At 45.0% G+C, this 26,000-nt stretch overlaps 1 protein-coding gene across 2 annotated transcripts in view; it reads left to right on the top strand.

Moving 5' to 3' along the window:
- cdh7a (cadherin 7a) overlaps positions 1-25,411 on the top strand; it is a 177,094-nt gene extending 151,683 nt beyond the window's left edge. The window contains exons 11-12 of one of the 2 annotated variants that reach the window (XM_052022763.1): positions 201-452; positions 5,777-7,011. In XM_052022763.1, the coding sequence (XP_051878723.1) occupies positions 201-452; positions 5,777-6,270 (746 nt within the window). In that variant the 3' untranslated portion in view covers positions 6,271-7,011. Of the gene's footprint in view, positions 1-200; positions 453-5,776; positions 7,012-25,284 lie in introns of those variants that run through there. The other variant, XM_052022765.1, reaches the window with a different exon arrangement.
- The last annotated feature ends 589 nt before the right edge of the window (positions 25,412-26,000 follow it).

The following is a 26,000-nucleotide window of genomic DNA, read 5'->3' as shown; positions in this document are numbered from 1 at the left end:
TGCTCTGAGCTTCTGAAGTTCTTGGACCTGTGCTTAGGGGTTGACTACACTTCTGAAGCACCTCATTGGTTGTAGAGGGATATCCTATCTGGTCAAACCATCTCTGAATATTACCAAATGCTCTGCATGTTTTTTTTTTCTCTGCTCTGTGCAACTCTATGCAGCAATAACAATTGTTCTTCACTGAAAATAACCTGTAGATAACACCGCTGTGATCCTGACGAGGAGAGATGGTTTCAGCCGGCATGAGCAGGCTGTCTACTTCCTGCCCATCGTGATTGTGGACAATGGAGCTCCAGCTCTGAGCAGCACCAACACCCTCACCGTGCGAGTCTGCAGTTGCGATGACGAAGGCGTGGCCCATTCATGCAATGCTGAAGCCTTTGCCCTTCCTGCTGGGCTCAGCACTGGAGCTCTCATTGCTATACTGGCCTGTGTGCTGACTCTACTGGGTAAGCGGAGATATTGGTATTGGTATTGGTTTATTATTGTCACATGTACAGAGATACAATTAAAAGCTTTGTTTGCATGCCATCCAGTCAGATAAGATTTCTTTATTAGTCACATGTACATCGAAACACACAGTGAAATGCGTCTTTTGTGTAGGGTGTTCTGGGGGCAGCCCGCAAGTGTCGCCACACTTCCGGTGCTAACATAGCATGCCCACAACTTCCTAACCTGTACGTCTTTTGAATGTGGGAGGAAACCGGAGCACCCGGAGGAAACCCACGCAGACACGGGGAGAACGTACAAACTCCTTACAGACAGCAGCTGGAATTGAACCCGGGTCGCTGGCACTGTAAAGCGTTACGCTAACTGCCACAGATCATGCCTTGCATAAGAACATCGAGGTAGTAAAAAGAAAAACAGAATGCAGAATATAGTACTGCAGCTACAGAGAAAGTGCAGTGCAGATCGCAAGACAAGTTGAGTTTATTGTCACCTGCACAAGTATGTGTATGCAGAGGTGTAATGAAAATCTTCCTTGCAGCAGCATCACAGGCACATAGCATTAGAGAGACAACGTTCAGAGGAAAAACATAAATTATACAGGTAGACAAATATATCATTTGGTGTGTCCTTGTCCTGCAAGTTGTTGCAAACATCTGGAGTGAGAACTTTAGTCTGAGGGGAGATTGAAATCCCTGTTAAGTTAGATCAAGTCCCAGCTCACTCAGAACTGGCAACACTTGCTGGATAATTAATGCTGACTTTAATGGCATTTATCATTATTAGTAGACATCCAGAAACTTGAAGTGGGCAAAACGCAGCCAGCAATTGTTAATTGGCACCGAGTTCTCAATGATTTCTGCCGCTCCACTGTTCAGAAAGGCAGGTTGCTAGGAACATCCTTGAAGGGCAAGCTTGCTTCAGAGAAGCACAGAGAAGGTTCCCTTGATTAATTCCTTGGATGAAGTGGTTCCTTACGAGGAATAGTTGGGCCTAGGCTCTCTGGAGTTTGAAAGAGGTCATCAAGAGTCGTAGAGAGATACAGCACAGACACAGGTCCATCAGCCCCCAGAGAGTCTGTGACAACCGTCAATCACCCATTTACTCTGATCCTATGTTAATTCCATTTATTCCCCTCACCACATTCTCATCAATAGCATGAGGTGTCCAGTAACGAAGGGATTACAGGATAGATGCTGACACAAAGGTAAGGGAGACACATGAGATTGCAGATGCTGGAATCTGGAGCAAAAAACAAACTGCCGGGGGAATTCTTTGGGTCAGGCAGCATCTGTGGAGGGAAATGGGCAGTTCGGGTCGAGATTCTTCATCTCGACTGACTGAACAGAGGGGAGATAACCAGTATAAAGGGGTGGTGGGGAGCAAGAGCTGGTGATAGGTGGATCCAGGCGAGGAGGGCATGATTGGCGGATGGAGACAAGTGGGGGAGGGAAGGGTGGAGATAGCGACAAGAGGCTGGGAGGTGATAGGTGGAGGTGGCAAAGGGCTGTAGATGATGGAATTGGATAGGAGAGGAAGGTGGAGCATGGAACCAAATAGAGGAGGTGGGGAGCGCAGATGGGAGCAGTGAGGGGAGGGGACCCAATGGGAGGAGTGTGGGGGTGATGAACAGATAGAGGTGGTCGGGGAGGGAAGAGTGGAAATGGAGACAGAAGCAGGGAGGTTATCGGTGGACTCAACAAACGGTTGCAGCTGGTGGAGTCTGGTTCCCTTGCAGCCCTCCGCAGCCATTTGTCGCCTCCGCCTATCACCTCCCAGCCTCTGTCGCTACTTCCACTCCCCCCCCCCCCCCCATTCCTGCCACCCCTCCTCACCTAGATCCATCCTGCCAGCTCTTGCCCCCCCCCCCCCCCCCTTCCCCTCACCTCTTTATACTGGCTGTCTCCTCCCTAGTCTTTCAGTCCAGATGAAGGGTCTCGACCTGAAACGCCGACCGTCCGTTTCCCTCCACAGGCCTGACCCAAAGAGAAGGGAATTTAGAACTGGTTGGGGGGTGGGGGGGGGGTGGGGTGGAGTCAGTTTCAGGATGAGGGTGTGCGGCGGTTAGCGTAACGCTTTACAGCGCCAGCGACCCGGGTTCAATTCCGGCCGCTGCCTGTAAGGAGTTTGTACGTTCTCCCCGTGTCTGCGTGGGTTTCCTCCGGGTGCTCCGGTTTCCTCCCATATTCCAAAGACGTACGGGTTAGGAAGTTGTGGGCTTGCTATGTTGGCGCCGGAAGCGTGGCGACACTTGCGGGCTGCTCCTAGAAAACTCCGCGCAAAAGATGCATTTCATTGTGTGCTTCGATGTACATGTGACTAATAAAGAAATCTTATCTTACCTCATGTGAAAAGGAATTTCTCCTCTCAGAGGGTTGTGAATATTTGGGATTCTCTATCCCAGAGAACTGTGGGCGTGGAGCCATTAAGAAAACAAAGTACATTGAATTCTGTCTGGATGGACATGGGGAGCAGCAAAGATTGTGGGCATCTGACAGGATACCAGAGTTGATGTCAAAGATCAGACCAGCCATGGATTTATTGAATGCTGAAGAAGGCAGTGTTTAAACAATGGGCTGTGGGCGACTTACGATGACTTTTACATAAAGCTCATTCGTAATGATCAATTTCTCAGCAAGGGTTCAGTGAGAATGGATTAATGCTCCTGCGCTTTGCATCCCTTTCCCATTTCTATTGCACCACGAGGCAGATTTCTAGCCATGAATTACTGAGGCGAGATGTGATTACCTCAGTGCTGCCCTGTGAATGCTAAGTGCATGAATTATATGCCACCACATTACACAGCAAGGAGTAAAGACTTGTTGTGGAAAGGTAATTACAGTTGTGCTTTTCATGGAGAATTATTCAATGTCCAAATGCATCCACTTTCCATTTGGAACCACTGAATAGTGATTCCAGTTGGAAAAGCCATCTGATTTCCCTCTACCTCTCTCCAGTCAAGGGGAGCGTTTGATAAACGACACTGCACTAATTGTTTCATTTTCACACTGAACTGCATTCATTAGGTTTTTCGTGTGCTCAGCTTCACACTTCAAGCCCGACATCAGGGAAAACTTTATCACAGAAAGGGTGGTTGAAACTTGGTACTGTCTCTCCTAAAAATCTGTGGAGAGCAGGTGTGGTAGCGGGGAGGGGTTTGCAGTGGGAGCAGGGAGCTAATTTAACATTTCAGAACTGAGATTGGTTCATTTTGGTTAAGGAAAGGGATTTGGAACCAGATCTGAATCCTGTAACCCTGACGATGAGTCATTGAGTATAGTCAAGGTTGAGGTAGATTCTTATGAATTGGGAGAACCAAGGGTTATGGGGATCAGGCATGAAAGTGAAGACAAAGATCACATAAGCTATGATCTTATTAACTGGCAGATTAATGAAAAACATTTCGTAACTTTAACTCAAGGCACGTCCATTATAATTAATTTCTCGACAAAAGTACAATCAGACATCACATTACAGTTGTACAAAACTTTGACTTGGAGTATTGTGTGCAGTTCTTGTGACCACACCAGAGAAAAAAATATGATTAAGGTAAGGTGAGATGCACTTAAAGTGAGAGGGAGTAAGTTCAAAGGAGATGTGCGGGGAGTTTTTTACACAAAGAGTGGTGGGTGCCTGGAATGGGGGTGGTGAAGGCAGATACGATAGCTCTTAGGTAGGCACATGGATGTGCAGAGAATGGAGAGATATGGACATTGTGTAGGCAGAAAGGATTAGTTTAGTTCAGCATTTAATTACTAGTTTAATTAGTTCATCACAACATCATGGGCCGAAGGGCCTGTTCCTATGCTGTACATAGAACATAGAACATTACAGCACAGTACAGGCCCTTCGGCCCACAATGTTGTGCCGACGTTTTCTCCTGCTCTAAGATCGATCTAACCCGTCCCTCCCACATAGCCCTCCATTTTCCTATCATTCATGTGGCTACCTAAGAGTCTCTTAAATGTCCCTGATGTATCTGCCCCCACAACCTCTGACGGCAGTGAGTTCCACGCATCCACCACTCTGTGTAAAAACCTTACCTCCGATATCCCCCTTATACCTTCCTCCAATCAGCTTAAAATTATGTCACCTGTACTGTTCTGTGTTCTGTGCCGTATGTTCTATATTCTATAGAGAGGGTGCAGAAAAGATCCATGTGGATGTTGCTGGAACTGGAGTTATTAGGGGAGGTCGGGTAGACTGGGATTATTTTCCCTGAAGCGAGAGAGGCTTTAGAGGTATATAAAATCATGAGGGGCATAGACAGGGTAGATAGTCATGGTCTTTTTCCCACGGTTGGGGAGTCTAAAACTAGAAGACGTGGGTTTTAGGTGAAAGGGGGAAGATTTAAAGATAAGACATCTTTATTAGTCGCATGTACATCGAAACACACAGTAAAATACATCTTTAGCGTAGAGTGTTCTGTGGGCAGCCTGCAAGTGTTGCCACGCTTGCGGCACCAACATAGCATGCCCACAGCTCCTAACCCATACATATTTTGGAATGTGGGAGGAAACCAGAGCACCTGGAGGAAACCCACGCAGACACGGGGAGAACGTACAAACTCCTTACAGACAGTGGCCGGAATTGAACCCGGGTCGCTGGCGCTGTAATAGCATTACACTAACCGCTACACTACTATGCCTGGATCTGATGGGGAAATTTTTCACACCGAGGATGGTGTTAACATGGAATTAGTTGTCAGAGGAAGTGGTAGGGCTGGGTACAATTAGAATATTTAAAAGACATTTGGACAGGGATATGGATTGGAAAGTTTCAGTGGGATATGGGCCAAATGCAGGCAAATGGGACTAACATCAATAGGCATCTTGCTTAGCACAGATGCATTGGGTTGAAGGGACTGTTCCTGTGTTGTATAACTCTATGAATCTCAATGGATCTAAGAGACTTCATCTCCAGTTGAGTGACAGCACAGGCTATGAAATAAGATAAGATAAGATAAGATTTCTTTATGAGTCACATGTACTTCGAAACACACAGTGAAATGCATCTTTTACGTAGTGTTCTGGGGGCAGCCCGCAAGTGTCGCCACACTCCCGGCGCCAACATAGCATGCCCACAACTTCCTAACCCGTACATCTTTGGAATGTGGGAGGAAACTGGAGCTCCCGGAGGAAACCCATGGGGAGAACGTAGAAACTCCTCACAGAGAGCAGCCGGAATTGAACTCGGATCGCTGATGCTGTAATAGCATCATGCTAACTGCTACACTATCGTGCCTGCTTTCTAAGCTAATTCCTTCTGCCTACACAATGACCTCCTAGTGAAGCAGACCTTGACTGTTCTTACTTTTGTCCTGCAGTTCTTGTTCTGCTTATTGTGACTCTGCGCCGGCGTAAGAAGGAGTCATTGGTATTCGATGAGGAGAAAGACATCAGGGAGAATATCGTCCGCTACGACGACGAAGGTGGGGGTGAGGAGGACACGGAGGCTTTCGACATGGCCGCTCTGAGGAACCTCAACTTCATCCAGGAGGTGAAGACCCGACGGGACGTGACGCCGGAAATCCAGCTTTTTTCGAAAACATCCCACAAGATGTCCCCTGAGAACATCATCTTCGGGGAGTTTATCTGGGAGAGGATGAAAAACGCAGACACCGACCCCAGCGCCCCTCCGTACGACTCGCTACAGACGTACGCTTTCGAGGGGAATGGCTCGGTGGCAGAGTCACTGAGCTCCTTAGAGTCCATTAGTTCAGCGTCAGACCAGAACTATGATTACCTCAGCGACTGGGGACCGCGGTTCAAAAAGCTGGCTGACATGTACGGCAGTCCGAAGCACAATGTAAACTCTTAATCACGCTGCTCAAACAAATGCACTGAGTTTGCTTTCGTGTCAGTTGCAGGACAGTGTCGGAGAAACAAGAAAAAGTAACAGGGAACCATTTTTTTTAAAAGTTTTGCTTTGCCTCTTTTTTAGGTGGTATCATCTGAATTCCCATGGAAAACATTTAAAGCAACCAGATCGTGAGCAATGTTCGACATTTCTTGATATGAAAGTGTAGAGTAGCCACAGTGCTGGGTTGCAAACATTATCTCTTCTGATTTGTACAGGAGAGTTTATCTTTTTTGATTTGTTAGGCGTTGATATATTTATATTAACGATCCGAACCCTCCCCTTACATATTCCAGTCTTGGCACTGGTTCACTGTAGGCATGGGATTAGGTCGGATAACTCTTTTCTTGGCTAGAAGAGGCATGAGGGGACAAATGGCCTCCTTCTGTGCCATAAGTTTCTATGATTCTATGGGAATAAATGCTGATTTTTTTTCCTCAACTCCGGAATGTATGGATGAAATAAAGCATGAAGGAATCTAATTATAGTAAATTAACGGAACATTTTTCATCTCCATTAGACACTTAAGAGTTACAAGGAATTGTTTTTTACTGGGCTGTTATGCTTGGTGGACTGTTTGGCCAACAAAGAGAAGAATAACACAAATTGTTTCTAAATGTCAGAGTTGGAAACCTCATCGTATGTCATAATCTGTGGGAAAAAAAATTCCGGTGCAGTTTTGTAGACAATCATTACTTCATGGTTCAGTAGACTTGCTTCCATTTGTATATATATGAATAATAAAAAAAATGGGTTTTGTAATAGGATATTAAAAAGTGTCATTACGTTTGGTCATACCTGTATAGTTTTCAATAAAAGAATGGAAATGAATATAGTTTATGCACCTAGTTATGTAACATCAGCGCTCCTTCATTTCAATTTATACTTTTCACCAAACTTTTTTCCTTGTCTTTTACTTTAATAGTTCCACACAGCCAGATTTTCCTTCTGGAAGGAATGGTGTATCAACTGGAATGAGGTTATCCTTAAGCGTCTGCATTAGGATAGAACCTTCTCGGTAGAACTGGGCAGAACCTTCAACCCTGTCTCGATGAAAGGTCTCGACCCGAAATGTCGACCATCCCTTTGCCTCCACAGGTGCTGAGTTCCTCTAGCAGTTTGTTTTTTTTTCTCCAGATTCCAGCTTCTGCGGTCTCTTGTGTCTCCATAGAACCTTCTTTACACAGAATGAGGCCATTTGATCCATCTTGCCCATGCCAGCTCTTTCCCCCACTCCTTCCCCCACCCCCACCTTTCAAATAACTGTTGAGTTTCCACCAAGCAGCTTATAAAAGCACCTCTTGGCCAACTATTTTGTCCTGCCGTCTCTGAACATGTTCAGCAGTTGTTGAGGTTGAATGCTTGGCACCTGAGTGGTAACTTGGTGAGTTGTTAGCCCATCTCTAATCTCCACCTCAATCAAGCTGCGACTTAGTGTACGGGACTTTTGTCTGGTTTGCACTTCAACACGAGGAGTTATTGGGATCAGTCAGGAAAGCAGTATTGAGACACAAATCAACCACGATCTTTGGGAGCGATGGAGCATTCTCGACCACTGGAATGACCTATTCCTGCTCCTGTTCCTGATGCCCCCAGGAAAGACTCAGTGGCCAATGCACCATTAATGGGGTGTGATAGCATAGCGATTAAATTACTGGATGAGTAACCAAAGGTTTCGGTTATTGATTCAACACTTGAATTTAAGTCCCACCCTGATAGATGGGGAACTTAAATTCAAACAACTAAATAATTCTTCAACTTCAAGGGGAAAAAAACCTCAGTGACATGGAGTGTGAAATCAATGGATTGTTATAAAAACCTCTCTGGGGCACAGATGTCCTTCAGTGAAGGAAGTGACCACCTTTGCCTGGCCTGGCTCATATACGGCTTCAATTGTCCAAATGTGATGGCTTTTTACTGCCACCTTGGTTCAGGGGGGTATAAGGGATGGACGACAGGTCCACAGGCTACAAACGGGTGAGAAGATCAACAAAGTGTTTTTCCGCGGAACATTTCCACACCTTTCTGTTCAGATATTTCCAGAAATTAGGTGTAACAGAGTTCATACTTCCCATGCTGGCAGATAACCTACCTCCTGGGATTGCATTCGACATGACAATTCCTTGGCTGTTGTACAAGTGTAACATGACTTTCCAAGTCTTATACCCAGTGCCTCAGCCAGTGAAAGCAAGCATGCCATACATCATTCGCACCATCTTTTCTGTTCGTGCTCCAATTTTCATAGCACTATCTACTTCTACCCCAAGTTCCCTCTGTTCAACAACACTCAAGGGACTGAGTTATAGAGAGATGTTGAGCAGGCTAGGAGAATGAGGGTTGATCCTACAGAAATGTATAAAATCATGAGGGGCATAGATCAGATAAATGCACACAGTCTTTTTCCCAGGGTTGGGGGATCAAGAACTAGAGGGCATAGATTTAAGGTGAGAGGTGAGAGATATAAAAAGAACCTGAGGGGGCAACTTTTTCACCCAGAGGGTTGTCCATATATGGAATGAGCTGCCAGAGGAAGTGGCTGAGGCAGGTACATTAACAATGTTAAGGCACTTGGACAGATACATGGATAGGAAAGGTTCAGAGGGATAAGGGCCAAACGCAGGAAAGTGGGACTAGCTTAGATGGGCATTTTGGTCAGCATGGACCCCTCAAAAAGGCAAGAAACTGTCATTCAGAAAATTACCACAGCACTTCAATGTGCAGCACTCAATGGATGCGGCTTTATATGAGGAAGAATTAAATGTTCTTGTTCATTGATTCATTTGAAGGACTTGGAGTTTGTTGGCAAGGCCAGATATTATTGCTTGAATCTTCCAGTCATGGAGTCATACAGCACAGAAACAGGCTCTTCGGTCCAACTGGTCCATGGGTGAAAAAGTTGGCCCCTCAGGTTCTTTTTATATCTCTCACCTCTCACCTTAAATCTATGCCCTCTAGTTCTTGATCCCCCAACCCTGGGAAAAAGACTGTGTGCATTTATCTGATCTATGCCCCTCATGATTTTATACATTTCTATAGGATCGACCCTCATTCTCCTAGCCTGCTCAACATCTCTCTATAACTCAGTCCCTTGAGTGTTGTTGAACAGAGGGAACTTGGAGTAGAAGTGGATAGTGCTATGAAAATGGGAGCACGAACAGAAAAGGTGGTGCGAATGGTGTATGGCATGTTTGCCTTCACTGGCTGAGGCATTGAGTATAAGATTTGGAAAGTCATGTTACAGTTGCACAAAACATTGGTTCGGCCACACTTGGAGTATTGTGTGCAGTTCTGGTCTCCACACTACAGGAAGGAGGTGTTTAAGCAAGAGACGGTGCAAAAAAGGTTCACAAGGATGTTGCCATGATTGGAGGGCTTGAGCTTTCAGGAGAGAGTGGATATGCTAGATCTACCTTCCCTGGAACAAACGATGCTGAGAGGTAATATGCCTCTCAGCTGCGCCGGTTGACTCTGTGGTTAAGAAGGCATGTGGTGTATTGTCCTTCATCAATCGGGGATTTGAATTTAGGAGCCGTGAGGTATTGTTGCAGCTATCTAGGTCCCTGGTCAGACCCTACTTGGAGTATTGTGCTCAGTTCTGGTCGCCTCACTGCAGGAAAGATGTGGAAACCATAGAGAGGGTGCAGAGGAGATTTACAAGGATGCTGCCTGGAATGCGGAGCATGCCTTATGAAAGCAGGTTGAGGGAACTTGGCTTTTTCTCCTTGGAGAGACAGAGGATGAGGGGGTACCTGATAGAGCTGTATAAGATGATGAGGGGTATTGATCGGGTAGATAGTCAGAGGCTTTTCCCCAGGACTGAATTGGTGGTCACAAGAGGGCATAGGTTTAAGGTGCTGGGGAGTAGATGTCAGGGGTAAGTTTTTTACTCAGAGAGTGGTGAGTGCGTGGAATGGGCTGCCGGAAACGGTGGTGGAGGCGGATACGATAGGGTCTTTTAAGAGACTGTTAGATAGGTACATGGAGCTGAGTAAAATAGAGGGCTATGGGTAAGCCTAGTAATTTCTAGGGTAGGGACATGTTCGGCACAGCTTTGTGGGCCAAAGGGCTTGAACTGTGCTATAATTGTTCTGTGTTCTATGATAGAGGTATATAAAATTATGAGAGGCATAGATAGGATAGATAGCCAGAGTCTGTTTCCCATGGTAGGGGTGTCTAAAACTGGAGGGCATAGGTTTAAGGTGAGAGGGAGGAGATTTAAAGGAGACCTGAGGGATAAGTCGTTCGCACAAAAAGGAGTTGGCATTGGGAATGAGCTGCCAGTGGGGGTGGTGGAGGCAGGAACAGTAATGACATTTAAGAGGCATCTGGACGAGTACTTGAATGAGCAGGGCACAGAGGGATATGGAATTAATGCAGGCAAGCGGGATTAGTATAGATGGGCATGTGGGTCGACATAGACATGATGGGCTGAAGGGCCTGTTTCTATGCTGTACAACTCTATGACTAATTGCCCTTGAGCTGTGAAACTTGTTGAGACACTTCAGAAAGCAGGCAGGAGTTGCTATGTGTCTGGAGATGCACAAAGGCCTGACTAGGTGAGGTTATAAGGTAATGTTGACTGAGGTTTAATACATCCTCATAATTCCTTGGTCACTATAGCAGTTGCTTTTGTTCTAAGTAATTACCATTTTCCATAAATAATTCTCCAGCTACTGTGATGGGATTTGAACCTTTGCATCTGGGAAAATCGAGGTAGTCTGGTTTGTTCAGCCAGTGACACATCCACTGCACTGCAGCAACCCTGAATGAATGGAGACAAGGATTCTTCCCTGTCTCTGTGTTGTTACCCTGGTGAGACTTCCCCCAATTAGTGGATTCTGCAAATGTAAGGATGAAGTCAGTCTTCAACCTGCTTCAAGCACACAAAAAAATAGCAGCAGAAGTAGGCCACTCGGCCCCTCAAACTTGCCCTACCATTCAATAGTGGCTGATCTACCTCTGGCCTCTTCCGTGGCAGTTCCAGCTAACAATCAATTCTTTGATCTTTTGCAAATTTAAATACATATAGTGATTGAGCCTCCACAACTTTCCAAGGCAGAGAATTCCAGAGATTCACCACCCTCTGCAAGAAGTAATCCCTACATACCTCAGCTTTAAATGACCGCCCCCTGATCTTACAACCATGTCCCCTCGTTCAAGACCCTCCCTCTCGCTCCAGTCCTCAAATCTACAAGAATGGAATATAAAGCTTGCTTTATGTGGTACTTTTTACTCCAAAGCACTTTACAGACAGTTGCAAAGTGCAGTTTACAGTTGCAATGAAAAGAGGCTGGCAAACAAGCTGCAGATACAAGCTGATTTTAGGTGCAGGCTGAGTCAGAGTCAAAGTCAAAGTCGAGTTTATTGTCATGTGCACGAGTACATGTGCGCACAGATGCAATGAAAAACTTACTTGCAGCAGCATCGCAGGCACATAGCATCAAATAAGCAACATTCACAAGAAAAACATAAATTAAACATTAAATATACACAATTTTTACAAGAAAGAACACAATTAGGACAAAAAAATGGAAGTCCATTGTCATGCAAAATGGTCAAAGTGGTCATAGTGTTGCTATACTGAGATAGCGATTAGGTTTGTGCCGGTTGGTTCAAGAACCAAATGGGAAATAGCTCTTCTTGAACCTGGTGGTGTGGGACTTCAGGCTTCTGTACCTCCTGCCCGATGGCAGCTGCGAGAAGATGGCGTGGCCAACCAATATCACACCTAACCTTTTGCAGAATGGTACCATGCCACCTTCTGCGCCAAAGGGAGCTGTGGTTTAATGTGTGATGCAAAGGCAGCACCTCTGCCTACTTACTCCTTGTGCTCAAGACTTGGGCTACAAAGAAGAGAGCACTGCCAACTAAGCCACATCTGACATAAGCATTGTTATTATAAGCTATGTGGGCATCAACATTGGCTCACTCTGTGATCCATTGAGAAAGCACCAGCATTCACCGGTAATCGACTGTCCCAGAGTCTCCCATCCCTCAGGTCAGAAGTAGCAATGCAGCTCACATTTCTCTGTGCTACTTTGAACAAATGAGTCTGCCAGAAGTCAAGCTTATGTCGGCATGCTGAGGTCCTTAAAGAGTGTCTGCACCAGTAAATTTTGCGGTCCCCAGCCAAACTCTCTGCGAACATTTATCTTCTACCTATAACCTATTCAAAACAATGATGGCCACTTTATCAAACAAAAATGTGTTCAAAATAGCGGTGTATTAATAATGCAAAGCTTTTTCCAACCTGACCCGTGCACTGAGAAAAGACGTCAACTGGTAGCAGCTTGGTATATTAATTATTGCAAAACCAAGCCTTAAATTGTGCTTACAATGTAATAATATTTGCAATAATGAGCTTCACCCCAATGAAGAACAGATCTACAGGAATTAAATGAAGAAAGTTAAAATGAAATGGATAGGAAAAGCGAAGAGAGATATGAGTCTAATGTGGGCAAATGGGTTAGCACAGATGGCATCACAGTTGGCATGGATGAGGTGGGACGAGAGGGCCTTTGATTCCGTGATTTAATGATTATAAAATGAGGTAAAGGGAAGAGGAAGAGGAGGAATATTCGGGAAGGTAGGGCTGCAACAAACAACATCTGTCGGAGGAAAGGAATTATTGGCGTTTCAGGTCGAGACCCTGCATCAGGACTGAGAGTGGAGACGGGAGATGGCCGGTGTAAAGAGGAGAGGGGGAGGGGTGAAGCAGGGCCCAAAGGTGATTGGTGGACCCGGAAGGAGTGAAGGATGACGGGCAGATGGAACCAAGTGGGGGAGGCGGAGGGGTAGATGGTAGGTGGAGGCAGACAACGACCCGGGTTCGATTCCCGTCGTTGTCTGTAAGGAGTTTGTACGTTCTCCCCGTGTCTGAGTGGGTTTCCTCCGGGTGCTCCGGTTTCCTCCCACATTGCAAAGACGTACGGGTAGGTTAATTTGGGTTTAAAATGGGCGGCGCGGACTCGTTGGGCCGGAAGGGCCTGTTACCACGCTGTAAGTAAAAGAAAAAAAAAGAAAAAAAGAAGAGGCAGATGGAGCGATGTGGGGGGAGAGGAGGGTGAAGGTGGATGGGAAGCTAAGGCTGTTATGTGGACAGAAAATAATATAAATCTGTAAGCTTTAATTTAGCATGAAAGCAGAAAATGCTGGAAACACTGAGCCAGTCAGGCAGCATCTTTGGAAAGAAAAACAGAGTTAATGTTTCAGGTCAATGTATCAGAACTGGGAAAGGGATGTTTACTTGGTGATACAGAGCTTACATTACAGAATTAAAAGATGTGCTCTTGGCATTTGTATAACTTGAGAAGTATGAAGTACTGGTGGTGCCAGAATGGGGGCAGAGAAACGAGACTTAAAGATGGGATTGTTCTTTGTGAAGAAAGAAGGATAGGGTGAGATCTGATAACATTGTCGAAGGTCATGAAAGGTTTGATAAGAGTAAATGGAGAAAGACTTTTAATGCAGGCGGCTGTTACTATCTTGAATCCAGAATCAGAATCAGAATCAGGTTTATTATCACTGACATATGTCGTGAAATTTGTTGTTTTGCGGCAGCAGTACAATGCGAGAAATAAAGACGTAAAAAATTACTATAAGTTACAAAAATAAATAACCAGGTCATGTTCATGGGTTCATGGACCATTCAGAAATCTGATGGCGGAGGGGAGGAAGCTGTTTCTGACACATTGAGTGTGGGTCTTCAGGCTCCTGTGCCTCCTCCCTGATGGTAGTAACAAGAAGAGGGTATGTCCTGGGTTGTGAGGGTCCTTAATGATGGATGCTGCCTTCTTGAGGCACATCCTCTTGAAGATGTCCTCGACGGTGGAGAGGGTTCCTGTGATGGAGGTGGCTGAGTCTACAACCTGCAACCTCTTTCGATCCTGCACATTGGAGCCTTCATACCGGGTGATGATACAACCAGTCAGAATGCCCTCCACCATACATCTGTAGAAATTTGCAAGAGTCTTTGGTGACATACCAAATCTCTTCAAACTCCTAATGAAGTAGAGCTGCTAGCTTTGTGATTGTATCAATGTGTTGGGCCCAAGATAGATCCTCTGAGATGTTGACACCCAGGAACTTGAAGCTGCTCACCCTTTCCACCGCTGACCCCTCAATGAAGCCTGGTGTGTGTTCTCCCGACTTCCCCTTCCTGAAGTCCACAATCAGTTCCTTGGTTTTGCTGTCGTTAAGTGCGAGTTGTTGTTGGGACACCACTCTAAACTCTACTCTATTATCTAAACCTGGGGGAAGTAGATCCAATAAAAACAAAACAGCAGGTGTTGGAAATCTGAAATAAAATGAAGTAAAGACGGTACGTTAGACTATTGTTTATTGACTACAGCTCTGCCTTCAATACAATAATCCCAAGCAAACTTGTCACCAAACTCCAAGACCTAGGACTCAACACCTCCCTCTGCAACTGGATCCTTGACTTTCTGACCAACAGACCACAATCAGTGAGGATAGGCAGCAATACCTCCAGCATGATTATCCTCAACAGTGGTGCCCCACAAGGCTGCGTCCTCAGCCCTCTACTCTACTCCCTACACACTCACGACTGTGTGGCCAGATTTTGCTCTAACTCCATTTAGACATTTGCAGATGACACCACCATAGTGGGCTATATTTCAAATAACAATGCGTCAAAGTACAGGAAGGAGATAGAGAGCTTAGTGACATGCTGTCATGGCAACAACCTTTCCCTCAATGTCAGTTAAAGAAAAGAGCTGGTCATTGACTTCAGGAAGGGGGGTGGTGCACATGCTCCTGTTTACATCAACAGTCCTGAGGTTGAGAGGGTTGAGAGCTTCAAGTTCCCAGGAGTGAACATCGTCAACAGCCTGTCCTGGTCCAACCACGTAGATGCCATTGTAACCCACTAATTTTTCACTGTACCTCAGTGATAATAATAAACAAATTCACCAATTCACCAATTTAAAAACAGAAAATGCTGGAATTACTCATCAGGTCAGGCAGCATCTGTGGTCAAAGAAATGGAGTTAACATTTCTGGTCGAGGATGAATGTTCTGACGAAGGGTCTCTGACCTGAAACACTAACACTGTTTCCCTTTTCACAGATGCTGCCTGACCTTCTGAGCATTTCCAGCATTTTCTGTTTTCCTATCAGATGTTTATGTTTTTCTCATGAATGCTGCTTATCTGATGCTATGTGCCTGTGATGCTGCTGCAAGTTAGTTTTTCATTACACCTGTGCATACATGTACTTATGCATATGACAATAAACTTGACTTTGACAGAAGTCCTCTTGACCCTTCGAACCTGCTCTGCCATTCATCAAGGTTATGGCTCTTCTTTTATCTCTGTCCCATTTTCCTTCCCGATCCTGAAATCCCTTAACTCCCTTGACATCCAGTAATCTATCAATCTCTATTGTGAGTAAACACCAGGACTGAGCCTCCACACTCCCTGAATTCCAAAGATTCACCGCTCTGTGTGTGAAGAAATTTCACTTCAACTCAGTCCTAAATAGCCTCCCGTTTGTTCTGAGACTGTGAACCTTGGTTTCAGCTTCCTCAGCCAAGGGAATTATCCTTCCTGTTGAGTGCTTACAGAATTTTTACAATTACCACTTGTATACAAGGACACCGAGATCTCTTTGAACGTTAATATTTCCCGATCTGTCACTAATTAAAATAAAACACTCTGCTTCTCTGCTTTATGCACCAAAGTGGATGACCTCATATTTTTCCACCCACTGAGAAACCGATTCCCCTTGAGACCTCTCTGTATTTTTCTCCCTACTCTCAAACCCATTTAGTTTTATAGAGCCATAGCCATAGAGTCAGGCAGCACAGAAACAGGCTCGTCAGCCCAACTGGCCCATGCCGACCAAGGTGCCAAGCTAGTCCCATTTGCTCGCATTTGGCCCATAACCTTCTAAAACTTTCCTATCCATGTACCTGTCTAGCTGTCTTTTAAAAGTTAATAGAACATAGAACACAGAACATAGAACATAGAACAATACAGCAGAATACAGACCCTTCAGCCCACAATGTTGTGCTGACCTTTAAACCTCGCCTAAGACTATCTAGCCCCTTCCTCCCACATATCCCTATTTTTAAATTCCTCCATATGCTTATCTAATAATCTCTTGAATTTGACCAATGTACCTGCCTCCACCACCACCCCAGGCAGCGCATTCCATGCCCCAACCACTCTCTGGGTTAAAAACCTTCCTCTGATATCTCCCTTGAACTTCCCACCCATTACTTTAAAGCCATGCCCTCTTGTATTGAGCGTCGGTGCCTTGGGAAGGAGGCGCTGGCTGTCCACTCTATTAATTCCTCTTAGTATTTTGTACATCTCTATCATGTCTCCTCTCATCCTCCTTCTCTCCAAAGAGTAAAACCCTAGCTCCCTTAGTCTCTCTTCATAATGCATACTCTCTAAACCAGGCAGCATCCTGGTAAATCTCCTCTGCACCCTTTCCAATACTTCCACATCCTTCCTATAATGAGGTCACCAGAACTGGACACAGTGCTGTGTGTGGTCTAACCAGAGTTTTATAGAGTTGCATCATTACCTCGCGGCTCTTAAACTTGATCCCTCGACTTATGAAAGCTAACATCCCATAAGCTTTATTAACTACCCTATCCACCTGTGAGGCAACTTTCAGGGATCTGTGGATATGGGTCCCCAGATCCCTCTGCTCCTCCACACTACCAAGAATCCTGCCATTAACTTTGTACTCTGCCTTGGAGTTTGTCCTTCCAAAGTGTACCACCTCACACTTCTCCAGATTGAACTCTATCTGCCACTTCTCAGCCCAGCTCTGCATCCTATCAATATCCCTCTGCAATCTTTGACAATCCTCTACACTATCCACAACACCACCAACCTTTGTGTCGTCTGCAAACTTGCCAACCCACTCTTCTACCCCCTCATCCAAGTCATTAATAAAAATTATGAAAAGCGGAGGTCCCGGAACCGATCCTTGTGGGACGCCGCTAGTCACAGCCCTCCAATCTGAATGCACTCCCTCTACCACAACCCTCTGCTTTCTACATGCAAGTCAATTCTGAATCCACATGGCCAAGCTTCCCTGGATCCCATGCCCTCTGACCCTCTGAAGAAGCCTACCATGTGTAACCTTGTATCATAGGAAAGTTTAGAAATATGATATTTGGTCCCCTTGTCAAATTATCGACAAACATTGTGAATAACTAGGGCCCAACGTCCCAATCCCTATGGAACTCCACTAGTCACAAGAACACAAGAAAATGGGAGCAGGGGTAGGTCAGCAGATCCTTCAAACCTGCCCCTCCATTCAATATGATCATGGCTGATCTATACTGACCTCAATTCCTCTTCTGTGCCAGTTCCCCACGACCCTCAATTTCTCAATCTTTCAAATATTTATGTATCTCCAACTTAAATATATCTAAAGGTCTAGTATCCATCATCCTTTTCTGTAGCTGTGACACTTTACTCTGTGACACTTTACTCTGTACTGTTATTGTTCTTACCTGTACTACGTCAATACACTTTGTACTAACTCAATGTAACTGCACTGTGTAATGAATTGACCTTTACGATCGGTATGCAAGACAAGTTTTTTACTGTACCTTGGTACCAGTGACAATAGTAAACCAATACCAACACCAATAAACCAATACCAATACCTTGGGGACAGAGAATTTCAGTGATTCTGAGAGAAGAAACTTCTGCGCACCTCAGTTGTAAATGACTGACAACTTATCTTGTAACTATGTCCCCTTGTTCATGACTGTCCCACTGGTGAAAACATCTCAACGTCTACCCCCTTAAACCCCCTTCAGTCAAGCTGAAGAAGACCCATTTATTCACACACTGCTTTCTGTTAACTAATTCTGAATCCATGTCAGTATGTTACCCCAAAGGTAAATTGGATAAATAGTCAAAATTTACAGGGAACTGGAATTAGTTGAAGGAAGGAATTTGTCAGGCTACAGGGAAAGAGAGGACTACTTGAGTTGCTCTTCCAAAGAAGCAGCAGGGGTACGAGGGGTTGAACAGCCTCCACCTGTGTCACATGAGCTGCCAGAGAAAGTGGTTCAGCCAGATACAATAACATTGAATAGACTTGTGACACAAGAGACTGCAGCTGTTGGAATCTGGAGCAACAAACAAAATGCTGGAGGAACTCAGGGGCTTGAGCAGCATCTGTGGAGGGAAATGGACAGTCAACGTTTATCTGGACTAGTCTCAACCCTCTGCAGATGCTGCTTGACCCACTTGAGTTCCTTCTGTATTTCACTTGATGTTCAACATTTAAGAGGCATTGCATCAGGTACCTGGATGGGAAAGATTTAGAGGTCTATGGGCCAAATGCAGGCAAATGGGACTAGCTTTGATGAGCATCTTGGTTGGCATGAACAAGTTGTGCATGCCAAACCCCATGGCTCCATGAGGTTCTGATTCAATGATAGAAACGGGTTGATGATTGCATGAACTGAAAGTGAGAAACATGACTGGCCAAGAGAGCCTCGAGCTCCCAGGAGCTATTGGCAGATGAAGAGCTACTCTTGCCCATCAACGTGAGGTTGCTTCTGATCTTTCCCTTACGTGACACTTTGCTGCAGAAGGCTCCACACTGCAGTCTGCGATATAACCACAGTACACGTTAGAGGGAGGTCAAACAATAGGCAGAGATGAGAGAATGAAACAATGGAGCCACAGTCAGAATTGAGAGAACAAGCAAAACCAAAATCTGGCCAAATTCAATCCCAGTTGTAAAACCACTGTTACATTCAAAAAGATATTTAAAAGACAAAGATACCTATCCTTATTTTTGTGGTTGTTGGTAGCATACCCCATGATAATGTTAAATAACATTGTCCATTCTTTCACAGGTGTGCGCCTTTTGCCTTCTCCTTTATGTGCGTGAGTGTAAATAGTTTGTGTGTTCAGTCTGATTAGAAGGCTTCACTGAGTGGGAGAGGGGACAAGACCAGGAGGGGAGTACCTGAAGTAGATGAAATAATGAGAAAAATACAGTTACATTGATGTTATAATGAGTTCTAGCAGCAATAACTCTTTATTAAATTCTTCTCCACCTATTAAATGGAGAAAAAAGCTCGATATAAAAATGTATGTTTTGTTTTCCCACTTTACTAAATTGTTAAACTGGGATACTTTGTGAATTCTGCAGTCTCCTTTCACCATGTACAAAGGAACTAATGTTTCATTAGTGAACACATTCACAGTTATAACTTATGGTTATCACACAAAGACAAATACAATTGCACAAGCTTTCTACGTCAATGTGAAATCACATCAGTACCAGATTACAGAATAGGACTTCTGCTTTGAATGATTTTAGAGGCAGAGACGCAACATTCATAAGTTAAAAATAAATTTTACAAAATTTTACAAGAAAGAACACGATTAGAAAAGTCTTCAAATTTCATAGTGTTACTAAGCTACAGTGATTAGGGTTGTGCCGGTTGGTTCAAGAACCGAATGGTTGAAGGGAAGTAGCTGTTCTTGAACCTGGTGGTGTGGGACTTCAGGCTTCTGTACCTCCTGCCCGATGGTAGCTGTGAGAAGATGGCATGGCCTGGATGGTGGGGATCTTTGATGATGGATGTTGCTTTCTTGAGGCAGCACCTCCTGTAGATACGACCGATGGTGGGGAGGGATGTGCCCGTGATGTGTTGGGCAGAGTCCACCACTCTCCGCAGCTTCTTACGTTCCTGCATGTTCGAATTGCAGTACCAGATCATGGTGCAACAAGTCAGGATGTGAGAGAAGGAAATAAGTGGAGAAATGGGATTGCTCTGAGAGCTGGCATGAACCCAATGGGCTGAATGGTCTCATTCTACGTCGTAAAGAAAGCTAAGGCAGCTCTGACTCAGCAGGACAACGCATCCAGCTGTTTGAGCAGCTGAGCTCTAGAAACAAGTACAAGATCGAAGACCAGACCAATAAAGCAGGTCTGGCCGGTCATTGTGTTTCATAATTTAAAACAAAATTCCTTTGCTTGAAGGAATGAGAAGGAGACAACAAGAGGGATGGGAAAGAAGGTTTTAAATAATAGAAGACACTGACAGTATGTCCACAAGACACTCAGGGAGAGTAAACCTCCACACCAGTAAAGACACCTACATTAGACGATTGTTTATTGACTCCAGCTTTGCCTTCAATACAATAATCCCAAGCAAACTTGTCACCAAACTCCGAGACCTAAGACTCAACACCTCCCTCTGTAACTGGATCCTTGACTTTCTAACAAACAGACCACAATCAGTGAGGATAGGCAGCAATACCTCCGGCATGATTATCCTCAACACTGGTGCCCCACAAGGCTGCGTCCTCAGCCCTCTACTCTACTCCCTATACACCCATGACGGTGTGGCCAGATTCTGCTCTAACTCCATCTACAAGTTTGCGGATGATACCACCGTTGTAGGCCGTATCTCAAACAGCGGTGAGTTGGAGTACAGGAAGGAGATAGAGAGCTTAGTGGCATGGTGTCGTGACAACAACCTTTCCCTCAATGTCAACAAAACAAAAGAGCTGGTCATTGACTTCAGGAAAGGGGCGGTGTACATGCACCTGTCTACATCAATGGTGCTGAGGGTTGACAGCTTCAAGTTCCTGGGAGTGAACATCACCAACAGCCTGTCCTGGTCAAATCACGTAGATGCCACGGCCAAGAAAGCTCACCAGCGCCTCTACTTCCTCAGGAGGCTAAAGAAATTCGGTATGTCCTCTTTGACTGTCACCAACTTCTATTGATGCACCATAGAAAGCATCCTATCTGGATGCATCACGGCTTGTTACGGCAACTGCTCTGCCCAGAACTGCAAGAAACTGCAGAGAGTTGTGGACACAGCCCAGCGCATCACGGACACCAGCCTCCCCTCCTTGGACTCTGTCTTTACCTCTCGCTGTCTTGGTGAAGCAGCCAGCATAATCAAAGATCCCACCCATCCGGGTCATTCTCTCTTCTCTCCTCTTCCATCTGGTAGAAGTTACAGGGTCCTGAAGGCATGAACCACCAGACTTAAGGACAGCTTCTATCCCACTGTGATAAGACTGTTGAACGGTTCCCTTATAGGATGAGATGGACTCTGACCTCATGATCTACCTTGTTGTGACCTTGCACCTTATTGCACTGTACTTTCTCTGTAGCTGTGACGTTTTACTCTGTGCTGTTACTATTTTTACTTGTACTACAACAATGCACTCTGTGCTAACCCAATGTAACTGCACTGCGTAATGAATTGACCTGTACGATCGGTATGCAAGACAAGTTTTTCACTGTACCTCGGTACAAGTGACGATAATAAACCAATAACAATACCACAATCTTCCAGGAGATGCAAGCGACTGTTTAAAGTGACGGTCCAATACTTGATGTGGAAACGGCCACACACGTCAAGAATTGCCTGTGAAATGGTTCATGAGATGGAGATATTATATCTGATCAGGACTGGAAGCTGGTCAGTCAGCAGCTGTGAAAGGGGAAAGACAGGATTAAGGTTTCAGTTTGATGACATCGAAAACATAGGAAATAGGAGGATGAGTAGGCCATTTGACCCTTCAAGCCTGTTCTGCTGTTCAATGATCATCAAGATTCAGTATCCTTTTCCAGCTTTCTCCCTATATTCCTTGACCCCTCCAGCCTTAAGAATAATATCTAACTCCTTCATGAATGTCTTTAATGACTTACCTTCAACTGTTTTCTGTGGGACAGAATTCCACAGGTTCACCAGTCTCTGACAGAAGAAATTTGTCTCCATCACGGTCTTAAATGGCTTACCCTTTATTCTTAGACAGTGACTTTTGGTCCCAGAATCCCCCTATTTGTCCTGGCTCAGCTATGGTCAAGAAAGCACACTAGTCCCTCTATTTCCTCAGATGGCTAAGGAAATTCAGCATGCCCCCAGTGAGCCTCACCAATTTTTACAGATGTACCATAGAAAGTATTCGATGTGGATGCATCACAACTTGGTACAGCAACTGCTCTGCCCAAGACCACAAGAAATTGCAGAGAGTTGTGAACGCAGCCCAGTCCATCGCGCAAACCAACCTCCCCTCTACTGACTCCGTCAACACTTCCTGCTGCCTTGGGAAAGCAGCCAACATAATCAAGGATCCCTCCCACCCTGGTTCGTTTTCTCTACTCCCCCCTCCTGTTGGGCAGAAGATACAAAAGCTTGAGAACACGTACCACCAGGCTCAAGGACAGCTCTTATCCCACTGTTGTAAGACTCTTGAATGGTTCTCCTCTATGATAAAGATGAACTCTTGATCTCTCAATCTACCTTGTCATGGCCCTTGCATTTTATTTGTCTACCTGCACTGCACTTGCTCTGTAAATGTAACACTATATTCTGCATTCTGTTTTTGAGTTTTTTCTTTGTACTTACATATGGGATGACCTGTCTGGATGGAAAGCAAACAAAAGCTTTTCACTGTATATATGCGATAATAATAAACCAATTAGCAATTACCCCACCTTTTTTCCCACAACTAATCTGTTCAGTCCTGTTGGAATTTTGGAGGTTTCTATGAGATCCCCTCTTATTCTTCTAAACTCTACTGAGTTTAAACCTAATTGACTCAATCTTTCATCGTATGTCAATCTTGCCTTCCGGGGAACCCTTTCACTCATTATGAGGAAAAGTTAACAAGCTGAAATGGGGACGGTGGTCTGGATTGAGCTGGGCTGCTCCTCACCGCCTACCCTCACACTGTGAGGCGCAGTGTGGCATCAGCGGCTTCAGGTAGTCTACCACTGAGAATCTGACCCAGGCAGTGTTTGGAAGAAGCAAGGATAGAAATGGAGTTTGCAAATCATTCAAAAGCATTTACAAACCATTGATTGGAGTCCTAGAGTCATACAGCACGGAGACAAGCCCTTCGGCCCAACTCATCCATGCCATCCAAGCTAGTCCCTTTTGCCTGCGTTTGATCCATATCCCTCTAAACCTTTCCCATTATGTCCTTATCCAAGTGTCTTTTAAATGTCATTATTGTACCTGCCTCAACTACTTTCTCTGGCAGCTCGTTCCACACACGCACCACCCTCTGCGTGAAGAAGTTGCCCCTCAGGTCCCTTTTAAATCTTTCCCCTCTCAACTTCAACCTATGCCCGCTAGTTTTTGGTTCTCTTTCCCTTGGAAAAGGACTGTGTGCATTCACCTAATCTATGTCAATCACAATTTTATACACCTCTATAACATCTCCTCTCAGTCTCCTACGCTCCAAGGAATAAAGCCCTAGCCTGCCCAACCTCTCCCTATAACTCAAGCCCTCGAGTCCTGGTAACATTCTCGTAAACCTTCTTTGCACGCTTTCCAGTTCAATGACATCTGTCCTATAACAAAGTGACTAAAACTGAACACAATACTCCAAGTGCAACCTCACCGACATCTTGTACAACTGCAACGTAACTTCCCAGCTCCTGTGCTCAATGCCCTGACTGATGAAGGTCAGCATGCTAAGCACCGTCTTCAAAACCCTATCAATCTGTGACTCCACTTTCAGGGAACTATGTACTTGCAATGGGATGCATGAAGCAAGTGTTTGCAATTGTTCTTGTTTAATCACAAAATTAAATGTTTGGCTATTTTTTATAAACATTAACAGCAGAAGAGAAATAAAAAAAGATTAAAATAAGTAAAGAATAAATGCATGAATCTAAAAAGAAACAGAAAATGCTTGGATTACTCCACAGATCAGGCAGCATATGTGGGAAGGGAATTTCACCTTATTACAGGCATTCTCTCTCCCACCTGGGATGGGGTATCTCTCCAAAGAGACCTCCTGCAACCATTTCCCTTAACAGCGGACATTCGCTGTTCTCGCCCAACTATGTCCAGCTACCCAGGGTGCGCCAACATAGAGGTAGAACCTGCAAAGCTACAAAGTATAGCCCGCTGAAACGCACTGAAAACAGGGAAACAGCTCCTCGACAAGTGGGTTGGATTGGTTTATTATTATCACAGGTTTTCACCCTGTACTACTTCAAAGCACTGTGTAATGAATTGATTGGTATGAATGGTACGCAAGACAAGTTTTTCGCTGTACCTTGGTACAAGTGACAATAATAAACCAATACCAATACCACGTACCAACATATACTGCCAATTGGAATCTCCTGGTGGTCAGCCATTTTAATTCTACTTCCTATTCCCACACCAACATGCCCGTCCATGGCCTCCTCCACAGGCTAAAGGCAAATTAGAGGAACAGCACCTCATATTCCGCCTGGATAGTCTACAATCTGTCGGCATCAACATCGAATTCTCAAACTTCCGGTAACCGCTCCCCTTGTCCCTTTTTCCACCCTTTTTTTTTTCTTTTCTCTCTCCTCGCGATCCAACTGGCCCCCATCACCCTATCTCTTTACCCTCTCCATCCGCCCCTCCCCACCTCCCTCCCTTTATTCCGTGCTCCACTGCCCTCTCCCATCACATTCCATCTTCTTCAGGCCGTTGTCACCTCCGCCTATCACCTCCCAGCTTCTGACATCATTCCCACTGTCCCCCCTCCCTCACCTGCCCATCAGCCCCCCTCACCTGGATCCCCCTATCACCTGCCATCTCTTGCTCCACCTCTTCCCTCCATCCTTTTATGCTGGCTATCACCTCTCTTTCTATCCAGTCCAAATGAAGGGTCTCAACCCGAAACGTCGACTGTCCATTTCCCTCCATAAATACTGCCTGATCTGCTGAGTTCCTCCAGCTTTGGTATGTCCCCTTTGACACTCACCAATTTTTATCAATGCACCATAGAAAGCATCCTATCTGGATGCAGCACGGCTTGGTACAGCAACTGCTCTGCCCAGGACTGCAAGAAACTGCAGAGAGTTGTGGACACAGCCCAGCGCGTCACGGACACCAGCTTCCCCTCCTTGGACTCTGTCTTTATCTCTTGCTGTCTAGGTGAAGCAGCCAGCATAATCAAAGACCCCACTCACCCGGGTCATTCTCTCTTCTCTCCTCTCCCATCAGGTAGAAGATACAGGAGCCTGAGGGCACGTACCATCAGGCTCAAGAACAGTTTGTATCCCACTGTGATAAAACTATTGAATGGTTCCCTTATACGATGAGATGGACTCTGACCTCACAATCTACCTTGTTGTGACCTTGCACCTTATTGCACTGCACTTCCTCTGTAGCTGTGACACTTTACTCTGTACTGTTATTGTTTTTACCCTGTACTACTTCAATGCACTCTGTACTAACTCAATGTAACTGCATTGTGTAATGAATTGACCTGTACAATCAGTATGCAAGACAAGTTTTTCACTGTACCTCGGTATAAGTGACAAGAACAAACCAATACCAATAAACCAATTCCAGTTTTCCAGCATCTGCAGTTTTTTGTGTTTCTACAGTGTAAAGCTTTTGTTTTATGTACCATCCAGACCGATCATGCCATACCTAACTACACCGAGATTGTAAAAAGATAAACAAAATGCAGAATATAGTGTTGCAGTTACAAAGAAAGTGCAGTGCAGGTAGACAAATAAACTGCAATGGCCACAGAGAGATAGATTGAGACAGTTCATCTTTTAGCATACAACAAAGCTCCTATTACCTGATGATCTGGTAACATTGAGATGATTGGCCCCATTTACATTGGGCAGGAAAGTAAACTTGATACAGGATCAATCCTGATCTTAATGAAGGATGGAACAGACTTGAGGGGCTGAGTGGCCTACTTC

This window comes from Pristis pectinata, chromosome 9, assembly GCF_009764475.1.
Source record: "Pristis pectinata isolate sPriPec2 chromosome 9, sPriPec2.1.pri, whole genome shotgun sequence".
Taxonomy (NCBI): Eukaryota; Metazoa; Chordata; class Chondrichthyes; order Rhinopristiformes; family Pristidae; genus Pristis; species Pristis pectinata.
Note: the sequence above shows the minus strand (reverse complement) of the source record. Positions and strands in the feature narration are given on the sequence as shown.